Source organism: Molossus molossus, unplaced genomic scaffold (assembly GCF_014108415.1).
Source record: "Molossus molossus isolate mMolMol1 unplaced genomic scaffold, mMolMol1.p scaffold_m16_p_16, whole genome shotgun sequence".
NCBI classification, from domain to species: domain Eukaryota; kingdom Metazoa; phylum Chordata; class Mammalia; order Chiroptera; family Molossidae; genus Molossus; species Molossus molossus.
In genome coordinates, this window is record NW_023425351.1 from 62773623 (window position 1) to 62788835 (window position 15213).

At 36.5% G+C, this 15213-nt stretch overlaps 1 protein-coding gene across 8 annotated transcripts in view; it reads right to left on the bottom strand.

The window, feature by feature from the left end:
* The window catches only part of ATAD2 (ATPase family AAA domain containing 2), a 57199-nt gene continuing 41986 nt past the window's right edge, over window positions 1-15213 (bottom strand). For 3 of the 8 annotated variants that reach the window (XM_036263678.1, XM_036263679.1, XM_036263681.1), the window contains 9 exons: window positions 12592-12727; window positions 10059-10255; window positions 9330-9489; window positions 7072-7194; window positions 6804-6947; window positions 4675-5064; window positions 2768-2901; window positions 1832-1960; window positions 885-936 (listed from right to left, as the gene is read on the bottom strand). In XM_036263678.1, coding sequence (XP_036119571.1) covers window positions 892-936; window positions 1832-1960; window positions 2768-2901; window positions 4675-5064; window positions 6804-6947; window positions 7072-7194; window positions 9330-9489; window positions 10059-10255; window positions 12592-12727 — 1458 coding nt within the window. In that variant the 3' untranslated portion in view covers window positions 885-891. Of the gene's footprint in view, window positions 28-292; window positions 937-1831; window positions 1961-2376; window positions 2464-2767; window positions 2902-4674; window positions 5065-6803; window positions 6948-7071; window positions 7195-9329; window positions 9490-10058; window positions 10256-12591; window positions 12728-15213 lie in introns of those variants that run through there. The other 5 variants (XM_036263675.1, XM_036263676.1, XM_036263673.1 and 2 more) reach the window with 5 other exon arrangements.

Genomic DNA, 15213 nt, shown 5'->3' on the forward strand with positions numbered 1-15213 from the left:
GCTATTTTACAAATATTAGAATGGCTCCTAAAAAAAAGAAAAAGAAAAAGAATATGCATGGTGATGAATGGTTTTATTCCTTTAAGAAAGAAACGTATTTTTGGTATCATTATTACAAAATTTATAATATTTATATCATTATATATAAGTTATCTATAGAATATAACCCAAACACAAATTTAGAAGAATATAAACATTTTTAAATATAAAAATTTTGTACTATTAAAAAGCTGTTCAACAAAGTAGTTATTAATGTTTGTTGTGTATAATTATAAAATTTAACTGAAAAATCTTTTAAATATTTATTAACCCAAATTAGAATTATAAAAATGTTATCAAAAGCATTCGTTTTGACATTCAAGTACAGAATTGTGGTGCAGCCAGAAATTGTCAAGGGCCCTCTAGCAAATCATGACTTGAACACTGGCTTTTAAGTGAATGGGCAGGGCAAGCTAAAGACAGATGGGAGATGAGCACTGAAGAAAAAGAACAAAAAGGATGGCAAAGACACAATGCTTATGTTTCTAGTCTGATACAATAAACTATTACAGGAAGGATAAAATAAAAGTGCTTACAACAAAAAAAGTCAATGTCTCTAATTACTCTTCAGTGCCATAAAACATTAGCTATCAAATAACTTTATATTAAGAGTTATCCATACTTCAACTACTGATATGCCATAGCATTACTATAGTGCCTTGTTCAGTCAAACTCCCAGTATCTCTGTGACTTATCTTACACATGTACATAAATACTAAAAAAGTTTAAATATTTTTATTTACTATTTTAATCTTTTCCTTAAAGATGCAGTATTTCATCTTGTATCAGTTATGTGAACATGACAAAGGTGAACTAAATAAAAACAATATAAAGATATGTGATACCATGACATCATGATCTGGAACAAATGAAGTTTTCTACCTCCTGCTCCATTTTCTAGACAAAAGGTAGAAAGGAAAAGTAGTAAGTTTCAATATGGAAAAGCTAAAGAAACATTACTCTATTGCTATTTTTTCCAGTAAACACCCTTAAGAATTGACTACCCATGTACATATCTGATAGTGAAAACAAAAATTTAGTTCAGTACTTAAGACTATCACATAAACTGAGATCACTAATGGGACTTCAAAATTTAAATCCCTTTTAAATGAGTCTGAGATATAATCATCTTATGTTAAATTCAAATAGTTATAATCAAGGTACTGATGTACTTAAAGGTATTAATATTTTATATTTTATGGTACTAGTATATTACATATATTATACCATGTAGGTACCACAGTATACTTTAGTAGGTATACGTAATATTTATATTATACTATATAGGTATCATCCAATATGTAACTTTTTCTTTTTTCTTTTCTTTTTTAAAAGTTAAGACTCTAATGTCCACTGTAAAGCAAGATTAAGTAAAGACAAATAGGTCTATCTTAAAAAGGAGCTATGTATCTTCATTAATACACACAGAAAATAAACATTTTTCCATAATTTACCGATACTGTAGTTCCACTGTTTGCACATATTAAACAATGGTCTTTAAAACTAGTTAATTTCTTTTTTGTTGTTGTTTTAATCCTCATCTGAGGATATTTTCCCATTGATTTTCAGATACAGTGGGAGGAAGGGAGGGAGGAACATCGATGTGAGAGAGACACACCAATTTGTTGTCTCCCGCACGACCCTAACCAGGGCCAGGGACTGAACTGCAACCAAGGTACGTGCCCCTGACCGAAATCAAACCCACAGGTCTTTGGTCCACAGGCCATCATTCTATCTGCTGAGCCAAACCGGGCAGTGCAAATTAGTTAATTTCATACAGAGATTAGTTTACCTGAATAAGTGGTGTTTTGTCATAGTCCCTGCGATGCTGATAAATACACTGGCTGATTACTGCATACAAATTTTCCAACTGAAAAAGATTGTATTTCTGACTCTTTTTAACAACAGTCTTCAAAAGATTCTAAAAGAAAATATAAGTGTTTACATGTGAGAGATAAATTCTGAGATTTGAATTTAGAAGATTTTGGGAATTTTTAGCATATAAACCAGAGAAAGGACAGACCAAGTCATTTGATCTAACAATGGCAGCCTCTGATGGCAGCTCTGTAATTTGGCTGCAGGTAACTTTCTATCTATGATCTGCCCTGGGTAACTCCCATCCTAAAAACCACGGCTGAGGAGGTTGCAAATTTCAATTCTAGCCATCCATCTCTAGACAAATTAGAAAAGCTCAAACTAGATTAATAGGAAAAACAATAATGTTTTTGTAGGGTATTTTATTGCACTGTAAGTACATAATAACTAATTTCATTATGTGAAACAAAAAAAGAAAGAACATAAATGATGAATTACCTCACCACTTCAGGATTCTTTTTCTTATAAAAAGGATTTTCCATCTGCTTAGTGTTTTTTCTCATGACTGAAATGGATTCACTGGATTTCTGTGATTCTTCAAGTCTGGCCCTACCAGGATATGTCATTACCTCATAAAACATGCCATTATGGCTAAGTAAAAACTAACTAAAATAGTCACAGGTAATGGTCATAAAAACAATGTATGGGATAAATAATGTTAACACTATAATATCAACACACTAGCCACCTCCGACTACAATGTTTATGAAAGTTATTCTATACCAAACCTATCCTTTCATAAAAGGTCAATATTTATTACATGCCAAATTGACACAATATACTATCAGTTCTCTTTTGGTGGGTTATGTTACTACTCTGCACAATGACAGCATTACAATTTCAATTTACATACTTTTAATCGCTCGTGGTCCACAACAAGTGAAGGTACAGGCTGTGAAAGAATTGCCAAAGCTTTTTCGGCACTGATGAGCTGCTGCTGCTCTACTTGGGAACATCTAGCTCGAGTCATTCGCAGAATCCACCTTTCTAGAACAAATAATAAATAACATTAGTATTTGGTTCAGACATTATGATGCCTAAAAAAATATTAGGCAAATCAACTTGTAGGACATATTTACTAAAACACTAATACCAATTCTGGTATACTGATGCTGTGTATACACACTAAAAAATTAAGAACATTTGAGAAGTATTTCTCAAATTGAGTATTTCAGGGGATCCTCAACTGTCTTCCACTTTGGCACAAGACTAAACAGGAACATAAGATCTGGAAGGGACCTCAGTAATCAAGAACAGAATTTGCAAATGACCACCCAAAGTCCAAATCTGGCCTACCACTATAAATACAGTTTTATTAGCACAAAACCACTCCCATTTTACATATGTGTGTCGGTGTGGCTTTTCTGGCAGGTTTGAGTAGTTGTGACATACTGTATGGCTAAATATTTAGTATCCGGTTTGCATATCCCTAATCTAGAAAATCTACTCACTGATAGATAAGAAAGAAAAATAAGACCAAGGGAGGTAAAGAGATTTTTCTAAGGTCAACACACCTGTTATAAGACCCCAGACAAGATCTCAAATCTTCTGATATGCAAACAAGTACATGTCCCACTAAATAGTGTCCTCTTAAAGATGATAATAATAAAAGAAACATAAAACTCTGAATCCCAACAAAACATGCTAAATTATATAGTCAGAAGATTAACATTTAAAATATCCATGTTTAGAAGAGCTGTATTCTAGTCCATTCTGCTTTGATTACTCAAAAACACTGGAACTCACTTCAAAGAAGTCCATGAATTAGATTTACCTATGGTGCCCTGGCTGGTTTGGCTCAGCGGTTAGAGCGTCGGCCTGCGGTCCAGAGAGACCCGGGTTCGGTTTCTGCTAAGGGCACATACCTCGGTTGCAGTTTGTCCCTGGCCCTGGTTGGTCGTGCGAATGGCAACCACTCGATGGGTCCCTTTCATGTTGATGTTTCTCTCTCTCCTCCCACTCTATCTGAACAAAAAAATGGAAAAATGTCCTCGGGTGAGGATAAAAAAAAAAAAGATTTACTGATGGTATATAAGCAACTAAAGAAAACCAGTCTCATTCACTTGGTTAATACTTATTATTGACCAAAATAAATTTTTGACCCTATTTCTGCTCTTTTTACTTTGTAAGACCAAATAATGTTTGCCTTTTCCAAAGATCAAACAAATCTGCCACAGATCCAAAAAGAGTCAGATGAATACAATTCTCAATGAAAAATTTTGAAAGCACGATCATTAGACTATAAATAACCTTGGACTTAACCTACAATATGAATAGAGAAATGATGAGGGTAACAGTTGTTCTACATCACTAAACAAGAATCACAGGAAACCCCTTATCTTGCTTAATAATGAGAGGGTATCCTGCCAGCTTTTAAAAACTGTAGAGCCAAAGCACTTTGCTGCATGCTTTAGATGAATTATTTTACTCAATCCTCAAAATATCTCATTAGCTTCAACTATCTACCCCAATTTTGCAGAAGAGAAACCTGAAGCTGATAGGACAAGAACCTTGCCCAAAATCACAAGCTTACCAACTAGTTGACTAGGGGCTGAAATCCAGATCTGTTTGATGCCGCAGTATGCTTTTAACAACAGTGATTTATTAGCTCTATAGTTATTAAAAATAATGCTATCTTTCCTAATGAATTAACACCTACACCACAAAAGATAAAGGACTAAATTGGGATAGTAATTAGTTGCTTAAGAACTCTGACTAAAACATCTTTTAAGATTAGTAAATTGTTTAACTGAGACTTACCTTTTGCTTCATTTTCATCAGAAGTATTTATTATTTGAGAGCTAAAAGCATCTCCATTGCAAGTGATCTTATCTTTCTTCAATTCTGTACATGCTGCAGCCTTCCCAGATTCAAGTTCATCCTCAATACTACAAGTACTTGAATTATTTCCCAAATCTATTTTGTTTTCAGAGGCATTTTGCTGCATCTCATTTTCTTCCATTGAAGATTCTCCTGTGTTTCCAGTCTCGTTGTGGTCTATACTTGTATCATGATTTTCCTCTGTATCACTCTCAATTTTGTCGTCTGTGACATTTTGGCTACCATCTTTTGTCTGTGAAATCTTCCTTCGTTTTGTTATGGTGCCTAAGTACCACTTCGACTTTTTACGGATTTTTCTCTTCAACTGAGCTTCAAAGAATTGAAAGAAAAAGGATAAAAGAACATTCAATAATTTTCTAAAGTCTAAGTAAGGGGGTGGGGAGAGAGAGGATACCTCCTGAGATGTAAGAGGATAAGAGAATTTGAGAAACTACTGTAGTTTTGAATGGTTGGAACAGAGAAAGGGAAGTATATAGTACTGTGAGAAGGTAAAGAAGTAGGCAATGACCTGTCATTCTGAGGAGTTTAAATTTTACCTTCAATAATTTATTTAAAATCCTGAATAATTTTAAAGAGGGCAATGAATGCTCTATCTGCTGCATGTATTACAAAGAACACTTCGGCAGCAGTCTGAGGAATGAACTAGAGAAGGCAAGATTAAAATGGCTTACACTTAGCTAAGTGCCCACCATACAGCAGGAACTCCTCTAAGTCCTCCATGTGGACTGAAAGTCATTGAAACTTCACTTTAACCTGATCAGATTTGTTACCATTACCAATAGCATTTTACAGATGAAGAAACTTATACAAAGATGAAACTTGCTGTCTAGACCAGACAGTATATAACCATATTGCAACATTATGTCTATACTGTTAAATGTAGTTGAAATTTAATCATTCTAAATGCTGTATAATAATCCACATTTTCCATTCTACCGTAGATGAACATTTTGGGTTGGTCCAAGTGGTGGGCTATTATGAATATTTGTTCTATGAACATTTTTGTATGTGTTTTTGGTGAAAACAGTGTATGCAGTCCTGCTGAGTATATAGTTAGGAATAGATTGTTTTAAGGAAGTCATTTTTCATGTCCTCAATTTCCATATATATACTTGCTTAGTGTTGATCCGACCAAAAACCTTCTGGTAGTGAAGGTCTCTTGCTGGTTTGCTTTTCTCATCCTTTCCCTCCTGCCTCTTCCCATTTTTACAAAAGTAGGGCTTACTCTATCTCAATTAATTACCCCAGAATGGACAAACCTGTAATACAATAAGGGAAAATTCCAACCCCAATAAAACACACGCACACTCTCTTTCTAAAAATCTAGCTGTACCTTTTATTTATTTTAAATTGACTGTAGAGGAGAAGGAGAGATAGAAACATCAATGAGGGAGAAAAATTGATCTGCTGCCTCCTGCATGCCCCCCTACTGGGGATTGAGCCTGCAACCCGGGCATGTGCCCTGACAGAATAAAATAGTTGACCTCTTGGTGGATGGGACAACACTCAACCAACTGAGCCACACTAGCTGAGCACAAATATTCTCTCTTAAAATTTCTGTTTAAAAGTGTTGGAGACCTAATAAGGCATTAAAGAATTAGAACAACTAAACCTGGGAAAACAAATGAAAAGCTGAGAAGCTAAGAAGCTTAGAGTTTCACATTCATGGGGCTAAAAGAGCAAAAAATGGCATTAAGAGCCTGCCATAGAAGGGAGGTCTTTGGAAAACGCAAAGGCTTTGGGTTGGGACCCTATAAAATTATACCCTAAGAACAAGGAGGAACAGGAAATGACCAGGATTTTAAGGAAATGAAAATCCATTTCAAAGCAAGTCAATCCACAATTAGAAGACAGTGAACTGGGACTACAAAGTGGTACATCATTACAACCTGGATTTATTTCAAGAAAGCAAAGTTGCCTCAATATTAACAAATTCACTACATTCACTACATCAATATAAATACAGGGAACTAAGGGAGAAACTGAATGGCACTGGAAGAGCGTAAAGATTACAATTATGTAAGTAAAAATTACCCAAGTGCACTTACCAGGAGTGCTGCAAGCCACAGGAGTGTTGAGCACCTTTAGCTTTTCATTCTGCTCTGTATCTGACCTTTTATCACCAGCAGGAGTAGAATTTTGCTTTGGCATCACATGGTAATAAGATGGGGCATATTTGGAGGAGCTACAACCTTATAAATACACATATGAAACATCAAATCAAATTTCCAGATTTCAAAATTACCTGAAGGATTAATTAAAAGGACTCACACTACATCAAAAACATCTTTTTCTGATGCCAAATAATTCTCCTACCTCTCTTCTTCCTAGATTCCTGAATTTCTTCACAAAGCTTCTCAAAGTCCTCATCAAGTTCTTCTTTAATTATTGCATAGGCAGTATCTCTTAGAGCACAGGCTCTGTGCCTAATAAGACGATCTGAGAAATGAAAAAAAGGTTTAAAATGTTCTCCTTTTAATAATTTACCAAAAATAAACATTCTAGGTTAAGATTGTAGCTATTACAATTCCTTTTTCAGGTTTATCATGACTAGTAACAGTTACTAAAAAAGTGTAATTCTTTTCTTTGTGCTAATGCAGCATTCTGGACACCTAGTTCAATATGACAGACTAAATCCAGACAATTCTATCGTGATGTCCCATCCAGATCCCTTTCAAATATCAGAAAAAGAAAATCAAAGAATCAATTAATAGCAAAACTAAACAACATAATGACCAAAAAATAAGACAAAACAGAAAAGAAGTCTATCAGTGTCATTCGTGAACCAGAATGTGAAAGAATTTTGGAAGAGATATGTTACTGCATTGACAAAGAAACTAAGCAAAGAGAACGAAAGAGCAACCCTACACAGGAAACACTGGAAAAGATCCTAAACTGAGTGCACCTACTGTAAACTAAAATGTGTTGAGGCAGAAGGCAGAAAAATAAGTGAATACAAGATTGACTGAAGGGGTGTATCTGTCGCCCTCACAGGACAGTAGGCTGCAATATTCACACCCAAGCTGTAGTTGACAGCAATAGCTACAATGTCAGAAAGAATGTTGGACGGACCTTCTAATATGGCATCTAGGCATAAAGAAAGGCACAGCAAAGTTGAGGCATTGGTTTCTGAAGTGTGGGAGAATGAGAATCACCTGGGAATTTGTCAGAAATACAAATTCTCAGGCCCTTACCCTCTATCTATGGAATCAGAAACCCTGGAGATGCAGTCCTGCAATTTGAATCTTAACAAGTCCTTCAGGAGATTCAGATACTTTGATAAAGTTTGACCACCACTGGTCTAAAGTAATTTTAGGCTGGCATATAGACAGAAAAAGCAGCAGCAGCAGCCTGACTGCAACCAGAGAGAAAATAATCCTTTGCTTCCAGGGTAAATGCTTCCTTCCTTCAAGCTGGCATTCCCAGATTCGTAGTCTATTTCCCACTGTTTCTCATCAGAACTCTGAACTATAGGGAAAAGTCTAGGGAAGATGAAGTAGAAGACTAGTGAGCTTTTCAATCGCTGGAGAAATCCAGCAGGTCCTTATGCTAATCCATCTAATTTATAAACACTACCAACTGTAAAAGCCAATGTAGTGAAGGAGAGTTAATGTAGGAAACAGACTACTAAAAAATATACTATCGACCAAAAGTTTTAAGAAAACTGCATCCATAAAACAAGAATAGGAAGCTAAAAAAATCACCTGAGAAAAAATATTTTTGGAAATAAGTACACTTATCTCAAATATTTGAATGCATCATTATATATATGAACAAATATATAATTTTTAATAACCCCATACTTTATAAACTTTATTAAAAAAATTTTTTTTCTTTATTGATTTTTAGAGAGGAAGGGAGAGGGAGAGATAGAAACATTGATGAGAGAGAACATCGATTGGCCACCTCCTGCATGCCCCCTATTGGGGATTGGGCATGTGCCCAGACCTCTTGCTCCATGGGTCGATGCTCAAACACTGAGTCACACTGGCTGGGCTAAATTTTATTTCTAATAGATTGGATAAGCGAGGGCAGAAAGGATATGCATAGTAAAGGTCTAGAAGAATATCCTCAAACTTAACAGTGTCCACTTTTGAAGAAAGAAAATGGAGGACTTAGTTTTAAAAATGTTAGCAAATATTACACTGTATTACTTCTATAATAAAAATTATAATGGTCATAACCAAGAAAATGCTTCCAAATCTATTTTATTACAGAGTTGATTTTTCCACTTTGAGAAAGGGCATTGATATACAAAGGAAACAAGCTAAGTTGTTATGCAATGTTGCGTCTCATTAGAGGATATATCATGTAATAAACACAATGATTTTGGAGTGAAAGAAACCTGTATTCAGATTCTGCCCCTGCCACTTCCTGGCAGTATCACCTTGAATACGTTTCTAACCTTGCAAAACTTCATTTTCCTCAATTGTAAAATAAGGGGTAAGGCTGGTAATGAGGACCTGGTACTGTGAATGTAAGATATTTATACTATAGCAGTTGGCATAAAATCAACCCTTTAAGTTAGTTAGCAGCCCCCATTCCACCCCGTGAAAACCCCCTGTAATGCTCACCTCCAGGATCTCTATCTGGATTGTATTCTAAAGCATTACTACAGATTAGATCGATATCACTCAAATAGTCTTTCACAGTCAGATACTTGTGGAGATCAATTTTACTGATTACAGATGAAAGGTCCATTGGTTGCTTTATTACAGTCACATAATCAGGAACCTAAAATTCAAGCAAATGACTAAATCACTATTAACTCTGAATTATAAAAACATTTAAGTAAAGTTCTTTGCCAGGCAACATAGGGAAGAGAGAGAATAAATACATAAGAGATAATGAATGGTAATATATTAATATGAAATCTATGATTCTATTGAAGGCTAGTTTTATTTTGTACTTACTCTTATTCTCAGGCAACTATATCTCCAGTAATACCCTATATCTCTTTCTTCAACCAAATGTCACCCTATTTCAATGTAAACTTAAAAGCTTGGTCTCTAGCTCACTTTGTGTATGCAAGAATAATATCATGTAGCATTCAGACATTCACAAATTGCTTCTAGAATGTTTGGGTTGAGCAGACAAGTTTACTTGTCTATTCTCTGTAGGAAAGAAAAATGTGTTAGATAGCTCTTGAAGTTTCCATGTGCTCAGGACATTACTTGGTACCTTTCCCTATACAGAAAACAAATTTAGAGTGTAGACAGAGAACCACATAAACTATTAAAATACTTTCCACTTTTGAAGCATTCCAGTTTATAATACATTTGATCCAAAGATTAAGTTAATACCTCATCAGGGTCAACAGGTTTAGTAAATATTCTGAATCGCTTGTCAATAGCAAGCCTATGTGTAACATTTCTTAAAAAAATCCTCAGTTCTCTAAATGTATCTTCTTCTTGTTCTTCTAGTCGTTTTACTTCTTCTGCTGTCAATGGTCTTGGCTCGGGTGGTGGTGCTACTGGGAGTACCTCCAAGGCCTGCAAAACTTCACATAAATGGAAGATTTTAGTTATCACTCTCTCATCATATTGAGTGTGATAAATAATTCAGTGCACATAATAGGCAGGGTTTGGAATACTAAAGTGGAATACACCCCCCTAGCAATAACTGGTACATGTAATTAGGAATGCTAATTCCAAAGTCATTGTCTCTGTTCCATTTTGAGATCATTTAAGAGGCTATTAAAACTTTGAAAATGGCCCTAGCCGGTTTGGCTCAGCGGTTAGAGCATTGGCTAGCAGACTAGAGAGACTCGGGTTCAGTTCCCGCTAAGGGCGTGTACCTCAGTTGCAGTTTGTCCCTGGCCCTGGTTGGGGTCGTGTGAGTGGCAGCCAGTCAGATGTGTGTGTCTCTCTCTCTTCCTCCCTATCTCCCTCCTGCTCTATCTAAAGGTAAATGCAAAAAATGTCCTCGGGTGAGGATAAAAAAAAAAAACCAACTGTAAAAATGCATTCTATCTTTTTTTCCCTCACCCGAGGACATTTTTCCATTTTTTGTACAGATAGAGTGGGAGGGAGGGAGAGGAAGAGAGAGAGAAACATCAACGTGAAAGGGACACATCGAGTGACTGCCACCCACACGACCAACCAGGGCCGGGGACAAACTGCAACCGAGGTACATGCCCTTAGCGGGAACCGAACCCAGGTCTCTCCGGACCGCAGGTGGACGCTCCAACCGCTGAGCCAAATAGGCCAGGGCTAAAAGTGCATTCTTTATAGGACAAACATATTATATTAAAAAGTCTTCTTTACTAATTTTTGAACTAATGAAAAACTATGGTACATTTATAACAGAAGTTTAATTTTGTTTAAACTGATACGCACTGTGAGTACACAGGACAAAAAAAAGAATATCATAGTACTGACCTAATAAGTTGGCAATCTATTATAAAGGGAGTAAGAGACATAATCACGTCATCAATGTAATATCATTAGTAGTATGAAAGAATAACAAAAGTGCCAAAAACAAGCTTAGAAAGTCAGATTTGGGCTATATTATGAATTCAGGCCCAAAGTGCAAACAGATTGCAGCTCTACTTGAAAGGCTTTGTGGGCTTTAAGAACTTGAGTCTAGCCCGACCAGTGTGGCTCAGTCGACCCATACACCAAGAGGTCACTGGTTCGATTTCCGGTCAGGGCACATACCCAGATTGTGGGCCAGATCCCCAGTGGGGGGCATGCAGGAGGCGACCAATCAATGTTCTCTCTCATTGATGTTTCTTTTTTTTGCTTCATTGATTTTAGAGAGAAAGAGGAAAGTAGAAGGAGGGAGAGAGAGAGAGAAACATCAATGAGAGAGAACATCGACTGGCGACCTCCTGCATGCCCCACACTAGGGATTCGGCCCACAATCTGCGCATGTGACCTGACTGGGAATCGAACTGGCAACCTCTTGGTGCATGGGTTGACACTCAACCACTGAACCATACCAGCCAGGTATCATCAATGTTTCTATCTCTCTCTCCCTCTCCCTGCTCTCTCTAAAAGTCAATGAAGAAAAAAAAAAAAAAAGGACTTTAGTCTATTTTTGTTGTCAATCCTCTCAAGGATATTTTTCATTAATTTTTTAATCCTCACCCAAGGACATTTTTCCATATTTTGTTTAGATAGAGTGGGAGGGAGAGAGAGAGAGAGAGAGAGAGAGAGAGAGAGAGAGAAACATCGATGTGAAAGGGACACATCGAGTGGTTGCCTCCTGCACAACCCAACCTGCCGGGGACAAACTGCAACCGAGGTACATACCCTTAGTGGGAACCGAACCTGGGTCTCTCTGGACCGCAAGCCGACGCTCTAAACTCTGAGCCAAAATGGCCAGGGCTTCATTGATTTTTTTTTGATAGAGTGGAAGGGGGTTCGGGGGTGGGGAAGAAACAGCGATGTGACAAAGACAAATCAACCCCCATGACCCCTGACCAGATCAAACCTGCAACCCAGGTATGTGTCCTTGCCCAGGAATCAAACCCTCAACCCTTCAGTCTACGGACCAATGCTCTAACCACTGAGAAAAACCACCCAGGGCAAGAACTTCAGTTTATTTTAATGGAAAACAGATTTTTGTTTTGTTTTTTTTATCCTCATCCGAGGATATTTTTCCATTTTTTGTACAGATAGAGTGGGAGGGAGAGAGAGGAAGGGAGAGAGAGAGAGAAACATCGACGTGAAGGGACACATCAATGGAAAACAGATTTTTAAGCAGTAGAAGTATCAATCTCATGCCCAAGGTTTTAAGCTTATGTTGTTATAAGATGCCAGGGCCATTTACTGATATTTTATTCTTACTTACTAAAAATTATTATATATTACCTTTGATATAGGAACTAACCTGCTTTCTTTTTTGATATGGGGGGCTTAGCAGCTTGTTTTAGAATTAAATCTTCAAAAAATTTTGTCCGTTCTTCTTTATCAGGTAACTGGACATTAAAAATTTCTCCATAATCACGGATAAATAATTCTTGCACCTTAAAAAAGAAAACAATGCAACAATAGGTTATTATACACATTTTTAGTGACAATCTAAATTGTTTATTAAGAAATGACTTTTAAGACAAGTCTTTTATATGGGCTGAATTTATGAGTAAACCAGGTATATAATAAATTAAGAACTAAAAAAAAAGAGAGATCTTTTTTAAAACTCAAGACTCTGGTAATTGATACTGTAATATTTATTTAAAGGGTTTTATTGAAATCAATTAATTAACTTTCACAGCCCAAAGTGAGATACGAGAATGAGTGGTAGTTCAGTAATAAAGGTAGAAAAATAACAAGTGCTGGTAAGAATGTGAAAAAATTAGAATCCTTGAGCTGGTAGGACTGTAAAATGGTGTAGCCAATTACCGTTCAGTTAACATTCACCATACAAAACAGTATGGTGGTTTCTCAAAAAGTTAAACACAGAATTACCATGTAGCCTAGTATATATCCAAAAGACTTAAAAACAAAGTCTCAAAGAGATACTGTAAATCAATAGTCACAGCAGGATTATTCACAATAAGGAAGAGGTAGAGACAACCCAAGGGCTCATCACAGAATAAATGGATAAACAAAATGTCATACATACAATACACACAGAAGGATGTATTATTCAGCCTTAAAAAGAAATGAGCCCTGGCCAGTTTTGCTCAGCGGTTAGAGCGTTGGCCTGCGGTCCAGAGAGACCCAGGTTCGGTTCCCGCTAAGGGCATGTACCTCGGTTGCAGTTTGTCCCTGACCCTGGTTGGGCTGTGTGGGTGGCAGCCACTTGATGTGCCCCTTTCATGTCCATGTCCCCCCCCCCCCCGCCCCCCCTTTCCCATTCTATCTGAACAAAAAATGGAAAAATGTCCTCGGGTGAGGACAAAAAAAAAAAAAAAGAAATGAAATTCTAACAAATGCTTACAACATGGATGACTCTTGAAAACACTGTGCTAAGTGAAATAAGCCATTCACAAAGGACAAATCTATATAATCCCACTTACATATGAGCTGTCAAAGAAAACAAAGGCAAAACACACCCCAAAAGAGGGATTCTAAACAAACCTCTAGACCTTTTCCAGTATAAATGTTAGAAAATAATATTGTTAATTCCTTATATGATGCTTGCATACTTTGTTTAGAATATGTTTGAGATATATTTACATTCATAGCTTTTGCATTTTCTGCTCTGCAAGGTCTTCTGTGCTCCAAGATTAAGTATTTCTCTAATACATTATGATACAAACATTTTCCTCTTATTGTCTCAACATCATTTATGAAGTCTCTATTTTTCCTAATTAACTTGCTAAATTACTATTAAACATCTACTAATGACTAATGGACTATTTTCAATTAAATTTGTCCATTCCAGTCCAGTCCAAATTACAGTTTTAATTACTAACTTTCTAGTATGCTGTAATATTTGGTGAACCAAGAACCTTCTCATTGCTTTTAAAAAGTTTTCTTCAGCCCTGGCCGGTTTGGCTCAGCGGTTAGAGTGTCGACCTGCGGTCCTGAGAGACCCGGGTTCGATTCCCGCTAAGGGCGCGTACCTTGGTTGCAGTTTGTCCCCGGCCCTGGTCGGTTGTGCGGGTGGCAGCCACTCGATGTGTTCCTTTCACATCGATGTTTCTCTCCCTCTCTCTCTGTTCCTCTCTCTCCCTCCCACTCTACCTGAACAAAAAATGTCCTCGGGTGAGGATAAAAAAAATAAATAAAAGTTTTCTTCAAAGAAGTATTTGAAGAAAACACTTTTTCCCCTTTTATACTGAATTTAAAAATCTACTTATTTTAGCCTGGCTGGTGTGGTTCAGTGGTCGAGCATCGACCCATGCACCAAGAGGTCACTGATTTGATAGCCGGTCAGGGCACATGCCCAGGTTGTGGGCCCAATTCCCAGTGGGGGGCATGCAGGAGGCAGCCAACCAATGTTCTTTCTCATCGATAATTCTCTCTCTCTCTCTCTCTCTCTCTCTCTCTCAATAAAGAAAAATAAATTTATTAATTAAAAAAGTGAAATCTACTTATTTTGTTGGAATTTTTACTAGAATTTGTACCATTCCCTCCTTTCTGGTGGCCTGGAAGTAATATATGGTATTCCAATTCTTTTATTGTTATAAGTTTTAACAAAGATATCTAAGCTTGTTTTTCAACCAAAACTGTAAGGTCAATCAACATCTACATAGCGGAAAAAACCTGAATGTGTGTTTACTTCTTTGCTCTCCTTCACTATGTCCTTCCTGCCATTTCAAGTTCAGACTAAGACAAACTTAGTACTGGTTTCACATTTCTTAAAATTTTTATCATATCTCTGTGATAAGTTTTATTGTTTTCTCTGCTCACTGATTTATACAACACTTCTATAAAATAACATATACAAGAGAAATAATCCTTTAATAATTCTTTAAGTCAGAGGTTTATAGATAAGTTTCTTAGACATTGTATATTCAAAAATATTTTTATTTTGTTCTCTCTCTAAACACTAACTTTGTTT